The sequence below is a fragment of the Microtus pennsylvanicus genome, chromosome 12, assembly GCF_037038515.1.
Source record: "Microtus pennsylvanicus isolate mMicPen1 chromosome 12, mMicPen1.hap1, whole genome shotgun sequence".
Lineage (NCBI taxonomy): Eukaryota > Metazoa > Chordata > Mammalia > Rodentia > Cricetidae > Microtus > Microtus pennsylvanicus.
Window position 1 is genome coordinate 50,023,855 of NC_134590.1, and position 15,463 is coordinate 50,039,317.

Sequence of the window (15,463 nt, forward strand, 5' to 3'; positions counted from 1 at the left end):
TACATGTTTGAGTTCTCTAGTTTGTTTTTGCACTATTATCTGGTTAACGGAACCAGTCACATCAGTGCTTGGAGTGGCACATTGGGATAACATCCCCTCAGGTCCTTCTTCCGGGCTTGCCTTTATTATTGTTTGGTAGGGTCTGCTACAAAGGTGTGTTTCAGCTTCTTTCTTTCTTCCTGAACACCAGGGTGATGTTTACAACAAAGAACTCTATTCGTGCCACCCCCTCGCCTAAACCATTCTCCCATGTGCTACTATTACAATGCAGCTGTTCCTCAAGCTTTAGCTACTGTTGTACCTATTGAGAATTGCAAACTTAAAGCTTCCTTCCAAACACAGAGCTCTCTCACCTTCCTGGGGTCATTACGTGATGTTTCCTTTGTATAAGGATTTCCAATTTTCTCTACACAAAAGCACATCCTCATACCAGAGAAGGACATGATTCTCCCAGGTAGATCAGGTGCTCTGCTGGCCTTGTTCAGAGAAAGTAATTTATGATTCTCACAAGACTCTCAACTACTCTGCATAAGGCTTCAACTTTCTGCACTGTAAGCTGTTTGAAGGCAGTCAGTGTGCTTTTTCAACCTTAATGGCCGACACAGAACGGGGGGCATTATACTGACCAAGTACAGAGTATAAGGAAAGAAACCATTTCATACATTTTCTTCTTTTATAGCTTAACTCACAGACTTTTGCAGATTTTTAAGGGAATCTCTTGGAGTACTGTTTTTTGTTGCTGTTGTTGTTATAGCCATCTATGTTCTCATTTCTCTAATTTTTTTCCTTTTTTTAAATAATTTTATTGTACTCCTTTTCATTTATAAAGAAATGTGAAAAAAAAGAAATGTGACCAAAACACCCTCATGTTTAAAGTTTCATGCCTCACAATCTTTTGTGAATATCGTTATCATTGTGTAAACTATTACACAAGACGACTTTTAAAAGTGTTATAAATACATACATGCAACAGGCATAAATACTGTTTTTATATTAGCTGATTAATGAACACAAAGTTACAATAATAAAGAACGCAGAACCAAGTCATGCTTTAGGCTAGTTGAATCTGAGTGTAATAAGAAATATATTGAAAATCTTACCTAGTCTTTAGATAATAAGAGATAGTTTCTTAACATTGTGAACTGAAGCAAAATCATCCTAATCATTAATTCTACATTTTCTTCAAGCACAAGAAAACAACTTTCTATAGAAAAATAATTTCTCTTTGAAGTTATTAACTTATTTAAAATTAAGGGAAAGTGGATCTGGAGAGATGGCTTGGCAGCTAAGAGCAGGTCATACTCTGCCTGAGGACCAGAGTTTGGTTTCTGAAAACCACTTCAGATAGCTCAGAACCACCTGTATCGCCATATGACCACTCTGGCCTCCATGGTTGTCTACCCACATGTGGTACAAATCACACACACACACACACACACACACACACACACACACACACACACCCCTAAATAAAAGTAAATCTTTTCAAAATTAAGAAATAGTGAAATTGTATGCTATATATTTGCTACATGAAAAATTTCATTAGAGCCGGGTGGTGGTGGCGCACGCCTTTAATCACAGCACTTGGGAGGCAGAGGCAGGCGGATCTCTGTGAGTTCGAGACCAGCCTGATCTACAAGACCTAGTTCCAGGACAGGCTCCAAAGCCACAGAGAAACCCTGTCTCGAAAAACAACAAAAAATAAAAAATAAAAATAAATAAATAAAAATTTTATTAGAAATTGTAACATTTGCTTTCATTAGCTGTTTCCTCAACACTGTCTAAGGAGAAAATACAAATTGTTTTATATATTCTGTGAAGAATTTAACATTTTTGTTTGTTTTTGTTTTTCAAGACAGGGTTTCTCTGTGTAGCTTTGGAGCCTGTCCTGTGGGGCTCGCTCTGTAGATCAGGCTGGCCTTGAACATACAGATATCTGCCTGCCTGCCTCCTGAGTGCTGGGATTAAAGGCATGTGCCACCACTAATATTGCATGTTTTATTTATCTTTAAAACTTATTTTTTTTAAATGAAATAATTAGAATAAAATCAATTACACAGGTGATAGCTAAGTAACTGAGATATTATTAAGTGTACACTAAATAAAGTTTATCCAGGATTTATTAAATATTTCTATTTGCTGTTTATTTTTTATTTGAGATAGGGTCTCATTCTAGCCTAGTCTGGTCTTTAACTAATTTTAACTCAAGCTGGACTCAGACTCAAGGCACTCCTGCCTCAGTCTGTCAAGTGTTCGTATTATAAAACAGTATAAAACACAATACTTAGCAAGTCATTTTAAAATTATTTAATTCAGAACAGATTAGACACAGCTGATCAAATCTTAATTATTTAATATTTCATGTAAATATTAAAAGGATTTTTAAATAACTTGGGAAAATACTGAATAAATACTATTATAAGCAATTAAAAATTCAAAATGTTGGAAGATGAAATTAGAGAAAAGGCTTGCAAAAAGGACAAACTGCACAAAAGTAAGAGGGAAAGTGTTTGAACAGAAACGGAAAAAGAAGAAATTTTTAAGTAGTCTCAGCATATAAATTCAGTTTGTAAACAGGTATTCATATTCCAAGATTATTGTTGCTTTCATTGCTCATATTTTGTGCCCCTCAACAGAAGAATGGATAAAGAAAGTGTGGCAATCTACATATTAGGGTAGTACTCAGTGATAAAAACAATGACATTGAATTTTGCATACAAATGGATAGAATTAGAAAACACTATCCTGAGTGAGATAACCCAGACCCAAAAATATGAATATGGTAAGTACTCACACATTAGTGGATACTAGCCATAAACAAAGGACATTGGGCCTATAGTTTATGATCCTAGAGAAGCTAAGTAATAAAGTGAACCCAAAGAAAAACATATATAGATCCACCTGGAAATTGAAAGCAGAAAAGATCGCCTGACAAAATTGGGGAGCATGAGGGTGGGGGTGGGTAAAAGGAAGGAGAGCAGGGGAAGAGGAGGGCAGAAGTGGAGGGTTGGGAAGAAGTTGAGGGAATGTTATAGTCGAGATGGAGGAAGGACAGATAAGATAGCAAGGATAGAGTTATTTTGATTGAGGGAGCCATTATGGGGCTAGCAAGAAACCTGGCTCTAAAAAAATTCCCAGGAATCCACAGGATGACCCCAGCTAAGACCCTAAGCAATAGAGGAGAGGGTGCCTGAACTGGCCTTGCCCTGTAGTCAGACTGTTGATTATCTTAAATATCACCATACCTTCATCCAACAACAGAGGGAAACAGACAGAGACCCACATCGGAGCACTAGACTAAGCTCCCAAGGTCCAGTTGAAGAGTGGAAGAAAGGAGAGTATGAGGAAGGAAGTCAAGACCATGATGCATTCACCCACTGAGACAATGTGCCTGAGCTAATAGGAGCTCACCATCTCCAACTGGCCTAGGAGTGAACGAGTATGGCATCAAGATAGTCCCTTTGAATGTGGTTGACAGTTGGGGCAGACTGAGGGGCCACTGACAATGGCACTGGGATTTGTCTCTACTGCATGTACTGGCTTTGGGGGATCCTATTCTCTTTGGATGTATACCGGCTCAACCTGGACCTAGTGGGGAGGGCCTTGAACTTTCCACAGGGCAGGGTGCTTTGCTCTCTCTTAAAGAATATTAAGAGCCGCAAAGGAAAAAGGCCAACTTACTTATAAAGGTAAACCTATCAGACTTACACCTGACTTCTCTATGGAAACCATGAAAGCCAGAAGGTCCTGGATAGATGTACTGCAAAAACTAAGAGACCATGGATGCAAGCCCAGACTACTATATCCAGCCAAGCTTTCGTTCACCATAAATGGAGAAAACAAAATTTTCCAGGATAAAAACAAATTTAAGCAATACGTAGCCACAAATCCAGCCTTACAGAAAATAATAGAAGGAAAATCACTAACCAAGGAGTCCAACAAAGACCTCAATAACTCAGACATCTAGAGACCCTTCACCAGCGCAACTCAAAGAAGGGAAACACACAAACCCTACTACTTAAAAAGTGACCGGAGTTAACAACCACTGGTCATTAATATCACTTAATGTCAATGGACTCAACTCACCTATAAAAAGGCACAGGCTAAGAGACTGGATACGAAAACAGGATCCAACATTCTGCTGTCTACAAGAAACACACCTCAACCACAAAGACAGGCACCTACTCAGAGTAAAGGGCTGGGAAAAGGCTTATCAAGCAAATGGACCTAAGAAACAAGCAGGTGTGGCCATACTAATTTCTAACAAAGTTGACTTCAAACCTAAATCAATCAAAAGAGATGGAGAGGGACATTTTATACTCATAACAGGAAAAATTCATCAGGAAGAAATCTCAATACTGAATATCTATGCCCCTAATATAAAAGCACCCACGTATGTAAAAGAAACATTGCTAAAATTCAAGGCAGCCATCAAACCGCACACACTAATAGTAGGAGACTTCAACACTCCTCTTTCACCAATGGACAGGTCAATCAGACAGAAACCTAACAGAGAAATTAGAGAATTAATGGAGGTAATGAAGCAAATGGACTTAACAGACATCTATAGAATATTCCACCCAAATAGGAAAGAATATACCTTTTTCTCTGCAGCTCATGGAACCTTCTCGAAAATTGACCACATACTTGGTAACAAAGCTAACTTACACAGCTACAAAAAAATATTACTAACCACCTGTGTCTTATCAGACCACCATGGATTAAAGTTAGAATTCAACAACAATGCTACCCCCAGAAAGCCTACAAACTCATGGAAACTGAACAGTCAACTACTGAACCATACCTGGATTAAGGAGGAAATAAAGAAAGAAATTAAAGTCTTCCTTGAATTCAATGAAAATAAAGAAACAACATACTCGAACTTATGGGACACTATGAAAGCAGTCCTGAGAGGAAAGTTCATAGCACTAAGTGCCCACTTAAAGAAAACAGAGAAAGCACATATTGGAGACTTAACAGCCCACCTGAAAGCTCTAGAAAAAAAAGAAGCAGACTCAACTAGGAGGAGTAGAAGACTGGAAATAATCAAACTGAGGGCTGAAATCAACAAAATAGAAACACAAAAAACAATCCAAAGAATCAATGAATCAAGAAGCTGGTTCCTGGAAAAAATCAACAAGATTGACAAACCCCTATCCAAACTAATAAAACGGCAGAGAGAAAATTTGCAAATTAATAAGATCAGAAATGAAAAGGGGGACATAACCACAAACACAGAGGAAATTCAGAGAGTCATTAGATCTTACTACAAAAGCTTGTATGCCACTAAACTGGAAAATGTAAAAGAAATGGACACTTTCTTAGATAAATACGATTTACCAAAATTAAATCAGGACCAGGTGAACAAGCTAAACAGACCTGTCAGTCGCGAAGAACTAGAAGCTGTTATCAAAAACCTCCCTACCAAAAAAAGCCCAGGGCCAGATGGTTTCAATGCGGAATTCTACCAGAACTTCCAAGAAGACCTAATACCTATACTCCTCAATGTATTCCACAATATAGAAACAGAAGGGTCATTACCAAATTCCTTTTATGAAGCTACAGTTACTCTGATACCAAAACCACACAAAGACTCAACCAGGAAAGAGAATTACAGGCCGATCTCACTCATGAATATCGACGCAAAAATCCTCAACAAAATACTGGCAAACCGAATCCAAGAACACATCCGAAAAATTATCCATTATGATCAAGTAGGCTTCATTCCTGAGATGCAGGGCTGGTTCAACATACGAAAATCTATCAATGTAATCCATCATATAAATAAACTGAAAGAAAAAAACCATATGATCATTTCATTAGATGCTGAAAAAGCATTTGACAAAATTCAACATCCATTTATGTTAAAAGTCTTGGAGAGATTAGGGATACAAGGGTCATACCTAAATATAATAAAAGCTATATACAGCAAGCCGACAGCTAACATCAAATTAAATGGAGAGAAACTCAAAGCCATCCCGCTTAACTCAGGAACGCGACAAGGCTGCCCACTTTCGCCATACCTCTTCAATATAGTGCTGGAAGTTCTAGCAATAGCAATAAGACAGCATAATGGGATCAAGGGGATTCGAATTGGAAATGAAGAAGTTAAACTTTCGTTATTCGCAGATGATATGATAGTGTACATAAGCGACCCCCAAAATTCCACCAAAGAACTTTTACAGCTGATAAACAGCTTTAGTAATGTGGCAGGATACAAGATCAACTCCAAAAAATCAGTCGCCCTCCTATACTCAAAGGATAGGGAAGCAGAGAGGGAAATCAGAGAAGCTTCTCCATTCACGATAGCCACAAACAGCATAAAATATCTTGGGGTAAATCTAACCAAGGAAGTGAAAGATCTATTTGACAAGAACTTTAAGGCATTGAAGAAAGAAATTGAAGAGGATACCAAAAAATGGATGGACATCCCTTGCTCTTGGATTGGGAGGATCAACATAGTAAAAATGGCAATTCTACCAAAGGCAATTTATAGATTCAATGCAATCCCCATCAAGATCCCATCAAAATTCTTCACAGATCTGGAGAGGACAATAATCAACTTTATATGGAAAAACAAAAAACCCAGGATAGCCAAAACAATCCTATACAATAAAGGATCTTCTGGAGGCATTACCATCCCTGACTTCAAACTCTATTACCGAGCTACAGTAATGAAAACAGGGTGGTACTGGCATAAAAACAGAGAAGTCGACCAATGGAATCGTATAGAAGACCCGGACTTTATCCCACAAACCTATGAACACCTCATTTTCGATAAAGGAGCTAAAAGTTTACATTGGAAGAAAGAAAGCATCTTCAACAAATGGTGCTGGCACAACTGGATGTCAACCTGTAGAAGAATGAAAATAGACCCATATCTATCACCGTGCACAAAACTCAAGTCCAAATGGATTAAAGACCTCAATATCAGCCCGAAAACACTGAATCTGATAGAAGAGAAAGTGGGCAATACCCTACAACAGATGGGCACAGGCGATCGCTTCTTAGGTATAACCCCAGAAGCACAGACATTAAGGGCAACATTGAATAAATGGGACCTACTAAAACTGAGAAGCTTCTGTAAAGCAAAGGACACTGTCACTAAGACACAAAGGCAACCTACTGACTGGGAGAAGATCTTCACCAACCCCGCAACAGACAAAGGTCTGATCTCCAAAATATATAGAGAACTCAAGAAACTAGACTTTAAAATGCTAATTAACCCAATTAAAAAATGGGGCGCTGAACTGAACAGAGAATTCTCAACAGAAGAAGTTCAAATGACCAAAAGACACTTAAGGTCATGCTCAACCTCCTTAGCGATCAGGGAAATGCAAATCAAAACAACTTTGAGATATCATCTTACACCTGTAAGATTGGCTAAAGTCAAAAACACCAAGGATAGCCTTTGCTGGAGAGGCTGTGGAGGAAGGGGTACCCTCATCCATTGCTGGTGGGAATGCAATCTTGTGCAACCACTGTGGAAGTCAGTGTTTCGGTTTCTCCGGAAATTCGGGATCAACCTACCCCTGGACCCAGCAATACCACTCTTGGGAATTTACCCAAGAGATGCTCTATCACATGTCAAAAGCATTTGTTCAACTATGTTCATAGCAGTATTATTTGTAATAGCCAGAACCTGGAAACAACCTAGATGCCCTTCAATGGAAGAATGGATGAAGAAAGTATGGAATATATACACACTAGAGTACTACGCTGCGGTAAAAAACAATGACTTCTCGAATTTTGCATGCAAATGGATGGAAATAGAAAACACTATCCTGAGTGAGGTATCCCAGGCCCAAAAAGACGAACATGGGATGTACTCACTCATAATTGGTTTCTAGCCATAAATAGGGTTCACGGAGTCTACAATAGGCGAATCTAAAGAAGCTAAGTAAGAAGGTGAACCCAAGGAAAAACATATAGTTATCCTCTTGGATAAGGGAAATAGACAAAATTGCCGGGGGGAAAAGTGGGATCTTGGGGGTGGGGTGGGATGGGGGTTAGGGGAGATGGGGAGAGAAAAGGTAGAAGGGAAGGAGGGTGTACTTGGGGAAACAGGAGGATCGGGATAAAGGAAGGTTGGATAGGGGAGCACGGAACCACAATTCTTAGTTAAGGGACCCACTTTAGGGTGGGCAGGAGACTTGACCCTTGAGGGGCTCCCAGGTGCCCAAGCTGAGGTCCCCAGTTAGTTCCCTGGGCAGCTGAGGATAGGGAACCTGAAATGACCCTACCCTAGAGCAATACTGACGAATATATTGCATATCATCCTAGAACTTGCATCTGGCGATGGATGGAGATAGAGACAGAGACCCACACTGGAGCACTGGACTGAGCTCCCAAGGTCCCAATGAGGAGCAGAAGGAGTGAGAACATGAGCAAAGATGTCGGGACCACGAGGAGTGCACCCACCCACTGAGACAGTGGAGATGATCTACTGGGAGCTCACCAAGGCCAGCTGGACTGTTACCAGAAAAAGCATGGGATAAAACTGGACTCTCGGAACATGGCGAACAATGAGGGCTGATGAGACGCCAAGGACAATGACACGCGGTTTTGATCCTATGCAATGTGCTGGCTTGGTGGGAGCCTAGCCAGTCTGGATGCTCACCTTCCTAGATATGGATGGAGGGGGGAGGACCTAGGACGTACCACAGGGCAGGGAACCCTGACAGCTCTTTGGACTGGAAAGGGAGGGGGAGAGGAGTGGGGGGAAGGGGAGAGGGGTGGGAGGAGGGGGAGAAGAGTGGGAGGAGGGGGAGAAGAGTGGGAGGAGGGGGAGGGAAATGGGAGGCTGGTGGGAGGAGGTGGAAATTTGTTTTTTTTTTCTTTTCTTTATCCTCCTTTTATCAATAAAAAAATTTAAAAAAAAAAAAAACTAATGGACAAGAAAAGGCAAAATAAATAAATTTATTTGTAGAGCATCATCATAAGTTGAAGTTCTTATCAGTTTTATCATCATTTATAAAATCGTTATAAAGTGATTAAAAAGAAATACCTGGAACTGTTAAAAAAAAAAAAAAAAAAGATTAGAGGGGCGTGGGGGAGGGTGTGTGGAGGGAGTGGGAGGAGAGTGGAAGCAGGGGAGAAAGTGGGAATTTGGATTGGTATTTTTTAAAGTAATAAAATAAAAAAAAAGCTCAGTGAGCTGTTTCAAGATCGATTTTTTTTTTCATTTTAGTAAGATTCTTTAACTCATCTCAGTTTTTTCTCTCCTCTCTTCTGCCACAAAATGAAATTGTTAGTCTTTGAAAGATTACATATCTATGCCCTGGCATTACAAAAGAAATATGACTTTAGAGAAAGGTATCCATGCATCATCTTTAAGGTGATAAATGCATCCATCTCTCAAGAAAGAGAGTAATTACAACATGTTGGTTTGGTCATCAGAGAATGCAGCCAAAGGAGATATAACACTTAACGTGAACTTCAAAGCAGTATATGTAAGAAGAAAAATTTACTAATGAATTCTTTCAGCTTTCTAGTCCACTTTAGCCTAGACTATCAGACATTTTTAAAATTAAATTTATTTATTCAAATTTTTGGAAATTCTGCTTATAAGCAATCATTATGTCCACAAAGAAAGCCTGACTCGACCTTGTGATTACACTTATTAATCTTGGTACAACAGCTCTCTCATAGATAAGTCAACATTAAGTGCTTGATTGATTCTGAATTGTGTATACTCTCACTTCCAATAACTATTCATCAACTGCGTATCAAAGTGCTTTGGTGTGCCACGGTATTAGTTTTGTTACAGCTTAGGTTACTATCTGGTGGCTTGAATAGAACTTGTTGTTTCCTTCTTAGAACTCAAATTTTGGTATTGAAAGATGTTTAAAAACACAAATACACATGTCTGCTAAAGAATTCTCCCTTCCTGTTATGATCTTTTTTTACACGAGGGATGGTTCCCTTTACTGTACAAAAAATTTTAGTTCTATGCAGTCCCAATACTTAAGTCATAACAGTTTTAATGCCAGAATGGATGGAGACAGCTGCTGAGAGAGGGAAAGACCATGTTCTCTAAGAGTGTAGCTCCTGAGAAGTTGACTGTGGTTCAGTAAAAGACTATATACCCTAGAATATTGGTACTGTACAAATTGGTCTTTAAGGGTTTAAAAATAAAAATCACAAAGTTAGGTGGTTGGAAAAGGGGGAGTGGATCTGCAAAGAAATGGTGGAAGGGAGGTAGATATGATCAAAACATGTTACTTGACACTCCCAATGAATTAAAAAAGTAAAATAAACTTATGAATTAAAATGTGATCAGTAGATACAGTCAAAACTTATTCCCAGCGCACGAATGCAAATGCAAACCACTGGCCATGATAAAATCATTGTGTAGTCGTCAGGCTTCCTGAGGAGAGTTCCCCCAGGGTTTTCTGAACATGCCTCTGAAGTGGTTTTCCTACTCTGTAAAACTCATCACACAAATCAATGAAAATTCAAATTATATGCTATGTGTGCAAGCATTCAGCACTGAAGAGTTTAAATAGATGTTAACCTATTTCTAGTTTATGATGCTTTATATCTTCAAGAAAAAATGTTTTGTAAAACACCAAAATATGATTTGTGCTTCCTAAAAAAAAATAGAATGGAGATAATATTTGCATATTGTTTAGTAACCTAGATCACAGTCAGGTGTTCACTTTTACATAGAGCTTATATCCTTTCTCTTTATTACAATTATGAATCTTATAATAAAGATGTATCACAGCCTAAGAAAACAAACATGCCAAAACTATTAAAATATCTCAATCTGAAATAAAGATGCTACACAGATAACCCACTTATACCTTGTTGTGAAATATTTGAATAAGATAAATAAATATTTTAATAATAAAATGATAATAGTGTAAACAATAATATTTGAATAAAGTTATCTCTAAAAATTGAAAATAATGTTTTGTTGAGTACCATTTGCATGATTTTTCAATACTAGCAATATTCTTTATTTTCAACAGACAAAAATGTGAGTGAGTCACTGAGCTAGTATGTTACATTTCTGAAGGTGTTTCATTCCCACTGAATAATGAATAATGAATAAAATTCATCTGTAGCCTGACGAATGTTTTTATACCAACTTATAAATTGAAGTTATGTTACCACAATATGACATATCACCTCTTTAATATAGGTAAACCCAATGGGATGCATTATTTAGTATAACTTCCATGCTGCTAAACTCCACCATTATCTGAAGTCTATAGAGCATGCAAGGTAGAGGCAAAGTGCTAAAGTGAAAAATAAAAATGATTAATAGAACAAGCCATTTAAAATGTCCCACATCACTGTATTGCTTTTGATAATTTTTTGCCCCTAGCTTGCTCTTCTAGAACATCTGTTAGTCCCCCTTTGTTAGGAGCAGATCTGACCGCTTTCTTCCTGTGTGCACATACACCTTCTTTAACTCTTGATTTTCCTCACTAGTTTTATTTAACTTTATTTTTTTTTCTCAAAGATATTCTTTCATCCTAATTTTCTAACGATTGCAGGTTTCTGAATTTTTAAAAGAGTTGTTTTTGAAGAACGATTTGAGCTGTTCATTTTCACCCTTTGGGATTCCCAGTCTTAACATTCATAAGTGGCTTTTGTAATCACTGTTGACAAAATTGAATCCTTTCATATGAATGGTTAAAAGTCTGAACTGCTTTGGACTTCAGTGGGCTCACAGACAGCAACACTTGCTTGAGCAGACCACATTGCCTGGAGGCTCTTTCTAGCTTTCACTGCCCTAGCCTTCTGCCTCTTTTCTCTTTCCCTTGGTTGCTTGATGAAATTACTTTTCAACATAGATTTTTTTTGGGGGGGGGTCAGTTACTTCATAAGTTTTGACTCAGGCAAGTTCTTTCCTTGTTTAAAATTATTATAACCTGCATGATGTTATTTGAACCTCTTTACAATTTTTACTTCTTATTTACAGTCTTCCTACTGCTCAGGTTTGAAACTGGCATCGGTTTTGCTGAATTTTCCTATAAATCCTCACCAGTAGTATTAATCCCTACTAATCAAACCTCTGTATTAACTCTCATCTGTTTCCATGTCCCCCTCTTATTATTGTCCAACATTTCCTCCTCTTCCAACATCCACAAAGGTAAGGCAATAGATTCCTAGGTATCTTCTGCTTTGAAAGTCCATTGAGATACAGCCCTAATACTAATTCTTTTGGAAGATTCAATTAAAAATACCTGTTTCCAGATGCATTCCAAATAAATTCTAAGATTTTTATAGTATCGAAACCCTCTATGAAGTTGCAATGACCCATTTTTAAATGTCCTTTCCTCTGTTCTCTGCATTATCACATATCACCCAAGCAGCATTCCTATATAATCTGTCTATTAATGTTTTATTAACTCGGAGTTTCTTTCCATTCATCACCTCTCTATGGGGTTTAGTTCAGGTGCTACTTTTGTACGTGTTCCAGGTTTGAGGTATCATTTATGGGTTTCTAGATTATGATGTGTTCTACACACATTATTTTATTTCCCAACAACAAAATGTTTTAGTTTCCCAAAATGATGAAATCATAGAAGAGAATTAACTTAATCACGAACTCAGAGTCAGTAAATGAGAGATAAAACTGGAATTCTAAACAAAATATATCAACTCTTCTTACTCAGTCTATCTTGGCCTCCGCTCTGCTTTCTGTAATGCCTTCTGCCTTTGCATGCATTTCACTCATCTAACAATGAATACTTGATGCCTCATTCCATAGTTATTAAATGCTATTAGCAAAGAACCAGTCATTAATTAAAAGAAAAATCTCTGAAAAAATGATGATGACTTTATATACTAAATATATTTTTGTATCTGGATAGGTCATTATACTGTTTTACTGTTTAAGAAAAAAGACCCATGAACTGAAGTCAATACATCACAGAGATACTTGTACATGCAGATCTATTATGGTAACACTACTCAATATCCAAGTTATGGGATCAACCTGAACAGCTGTTAGCAAATGATGGATAAGGAAAATGTGGTCTACATGTAAACACAGTGGAATTTTATTTGCCTCTAAAGGAGAAAGACATATGTAGCTTTCTGGAAAGTGAATGTGACTGGAAATCAACATAGCAAATCGATAAACTAGATAGGAAAAGAAAAAAATATTTCCCATTTTATGATTCTTTTCTTATTTGTGGGTTCTAAAAATTTCTTATAGGAACAGAAAGCCATATATGTATACACAACAAATATACATATGAAGCATGAAAGCAAAATAGAGACTGGGGTAGGAAAGAGAGGCCAGCAGAGGGGAAATGCAAGTTGGGAAAAGGAGGAAATTGAACTAGGGTGAATATGATCACAGACCTAAGATATTTGAAAGAAATTGCTTTTATGAAGTCCAATGTTCTATGTGAGTATACATCAATAAAATTATAGTACACACATGCACTCTTTTAAATAATAAGGATTATTGACTGTATGCCACTGCTTCTACATTGTCTCTATCATATATTCTTCATGGGTCTGGAAAAATAAATCTTGTGGAGATTAATGATTATTGTGGATTTCTTTTCATAATATACTTCTAAGTTCTAAATAAGCTCAAAAACTTCAATAATAATGCCTTCAATGATAGACAGAGACTTATTACTATAGTGTTTTCTTTTTGGAATGTCTCAAAGTGAAAATATTATCTTCCCATTCACCTTTATAATCTCTGTTGCCTACCACTCACTTCCACCTCTGTTATTTGTTCCTAGTGTTTCTTTCTTACAGAACTGGACCTGGTACTTCCCAAACCATATCTTACTCTTGCAATACCCAGCCAAAACCAAATACATAGAAATCGTAAGATCTTATTCCACCAACTAAACCTTGGATGAAGAGTCTGTTATGCTTTAGTGCTTGTATAAAATCTCAGTGGATTTTGGAGGCTCTTTAGAAGACCGTGTTTCTTACCCCAATTATCTAAACACATTATTAAGCACATATTATACTTGAAGATAACATATATTCTTGGACTAAGATTATTCTCACATAAAGAAAATTGAAGCAGTTCACTTATAGAAATTAAACAAATGGATTGAAAGGGGTAGTTCTTAAAAAGTTTTTTTTTGCTTTTTATGAGAAATTGTTCCTCTTTTATTAATTTAAGCAAACAATCAAAAACTGATTACAGTGTTACAATTTAGAGTTGCCCTATAAAACAGCAACATGATAATCTAGGCAGTTAGAGATACCTTCTTCATTAATAGAAACTGGGATTTTTCCTTGATACTTTCTGTGATGCTGACATTCTGAATTGTATCTTATACGTATCTGTTTCATGAACATGACTTACACTTCACAAGGACACCAACAATCAATCCTCAGTTTCACAAAAAGAAGGTCTATAATAGTCAAGAGGACTGAGCTTTTGATGGAAGTAGTAACTATGTTACAAACTTTAAAAAGTTTTCTAGCTAAGTAATAGATGACACTTGCTACAGTCTAGCACATTCTATATTTATATACTCTATGCATTTAAAAAGGATCATGAGACTTCAATCTAAACCTGAGTTTTTGAGAAGGCAGCAACCCTCTCGTTGTGCTTTATTTACTTCTGTTGGCCACCTTTTTGTACTCCATTGCTTTAGCCAGAACCCAACATCACTAAACCTGCTGACCTTAACGTCAGGATGAGAAGCACATATAGTCTTTAAAAGAGCCTAAATGCTTATTCAAATACAATTTTTCTGAAATACATTCCTTTTAATTATACCTGTGATAAAATCAAATCATAATCCTTTCATCAATGTATATAAGTGAACATAGGAAAGGTTGATACATTTCTGAAGAGATGATTTGCCTAAAGCAACTAATCAGAGGTGCCTGAGAAGCCCAAACTTCCTGAAAGCGAACCATGCGTTCGATTAATTAGGGAGGTTGAAAGAGAAAGAAAATTCGGGGCACATACATTTCCGTGATGGTCTCAGGAAGATTTGTGGGGATCTCAGTAAGGCCTTTTCCTCGGCAGTCCACAATATTGTTGCTACAGGTACAGGCAGCAGGGCAGTGCAGAACACTGCAGGAGGGAGCCATGAATGACTGATGACCTGAAAGAGAAAAAAAAAATCAACACAAGTTAGATTTTTCTCTGGAATTTCACAATAGAGAGATATACAGACTATGTTCATCTTAGAAAGCAGGGGGCAAAGATCAAGTCCTCGCATGCTTGTTTATTAAATAAGCATCCTTAATATTTCTAGACTATATTTGGGAAAGCATGCAGTTATATCTTAATATTGTAAGAAATCATAACAATTGTAACATTTTCAAAACTTAGAAAAGGTTAGTAAAACTAAATTTAGATACAGACCAGAATTCTATTCAAAAGTAACATGAGTTCTCAAAAAAGCAGATATTTCAGAATGAGCTATATAATTTCTAATAAGCTTAACTGGAGCTTGGTTTTAATCAAACTGATGTAGCATAATTTACTTTGCTTCTGGAAAAAAGAAAG

The 15,463-nt window shown here is 37.2% G+C and overlaps 1 protein-coding gene across 6 annotated transcripts in view; it reads right to left on the bottom strand.

Annotated features, from left to right (window-relative positions):
* Window positions 1–15,463, bottom strand: part of Slit2 (slit guidance ligand 2) — a 346,206-nt gene that overhangs the window by 107,084 nt on the left and 223,659 nt on the right. For all 6 annotated transcript variants that reach the window (XM_075943593.1, XM_075943588.1, XM_075943594.1 and 3 more), the window contains exon 9: window positions 14,918–15,056. In XM_075943593.1, coding sequence (XP_075799708.1) covers window positions 14,918–15,056 — 139 coding nt within the window. The remainder of the gene's footprint in view (window positions 1–14,917; window positions 15,057–15,463) is intronic.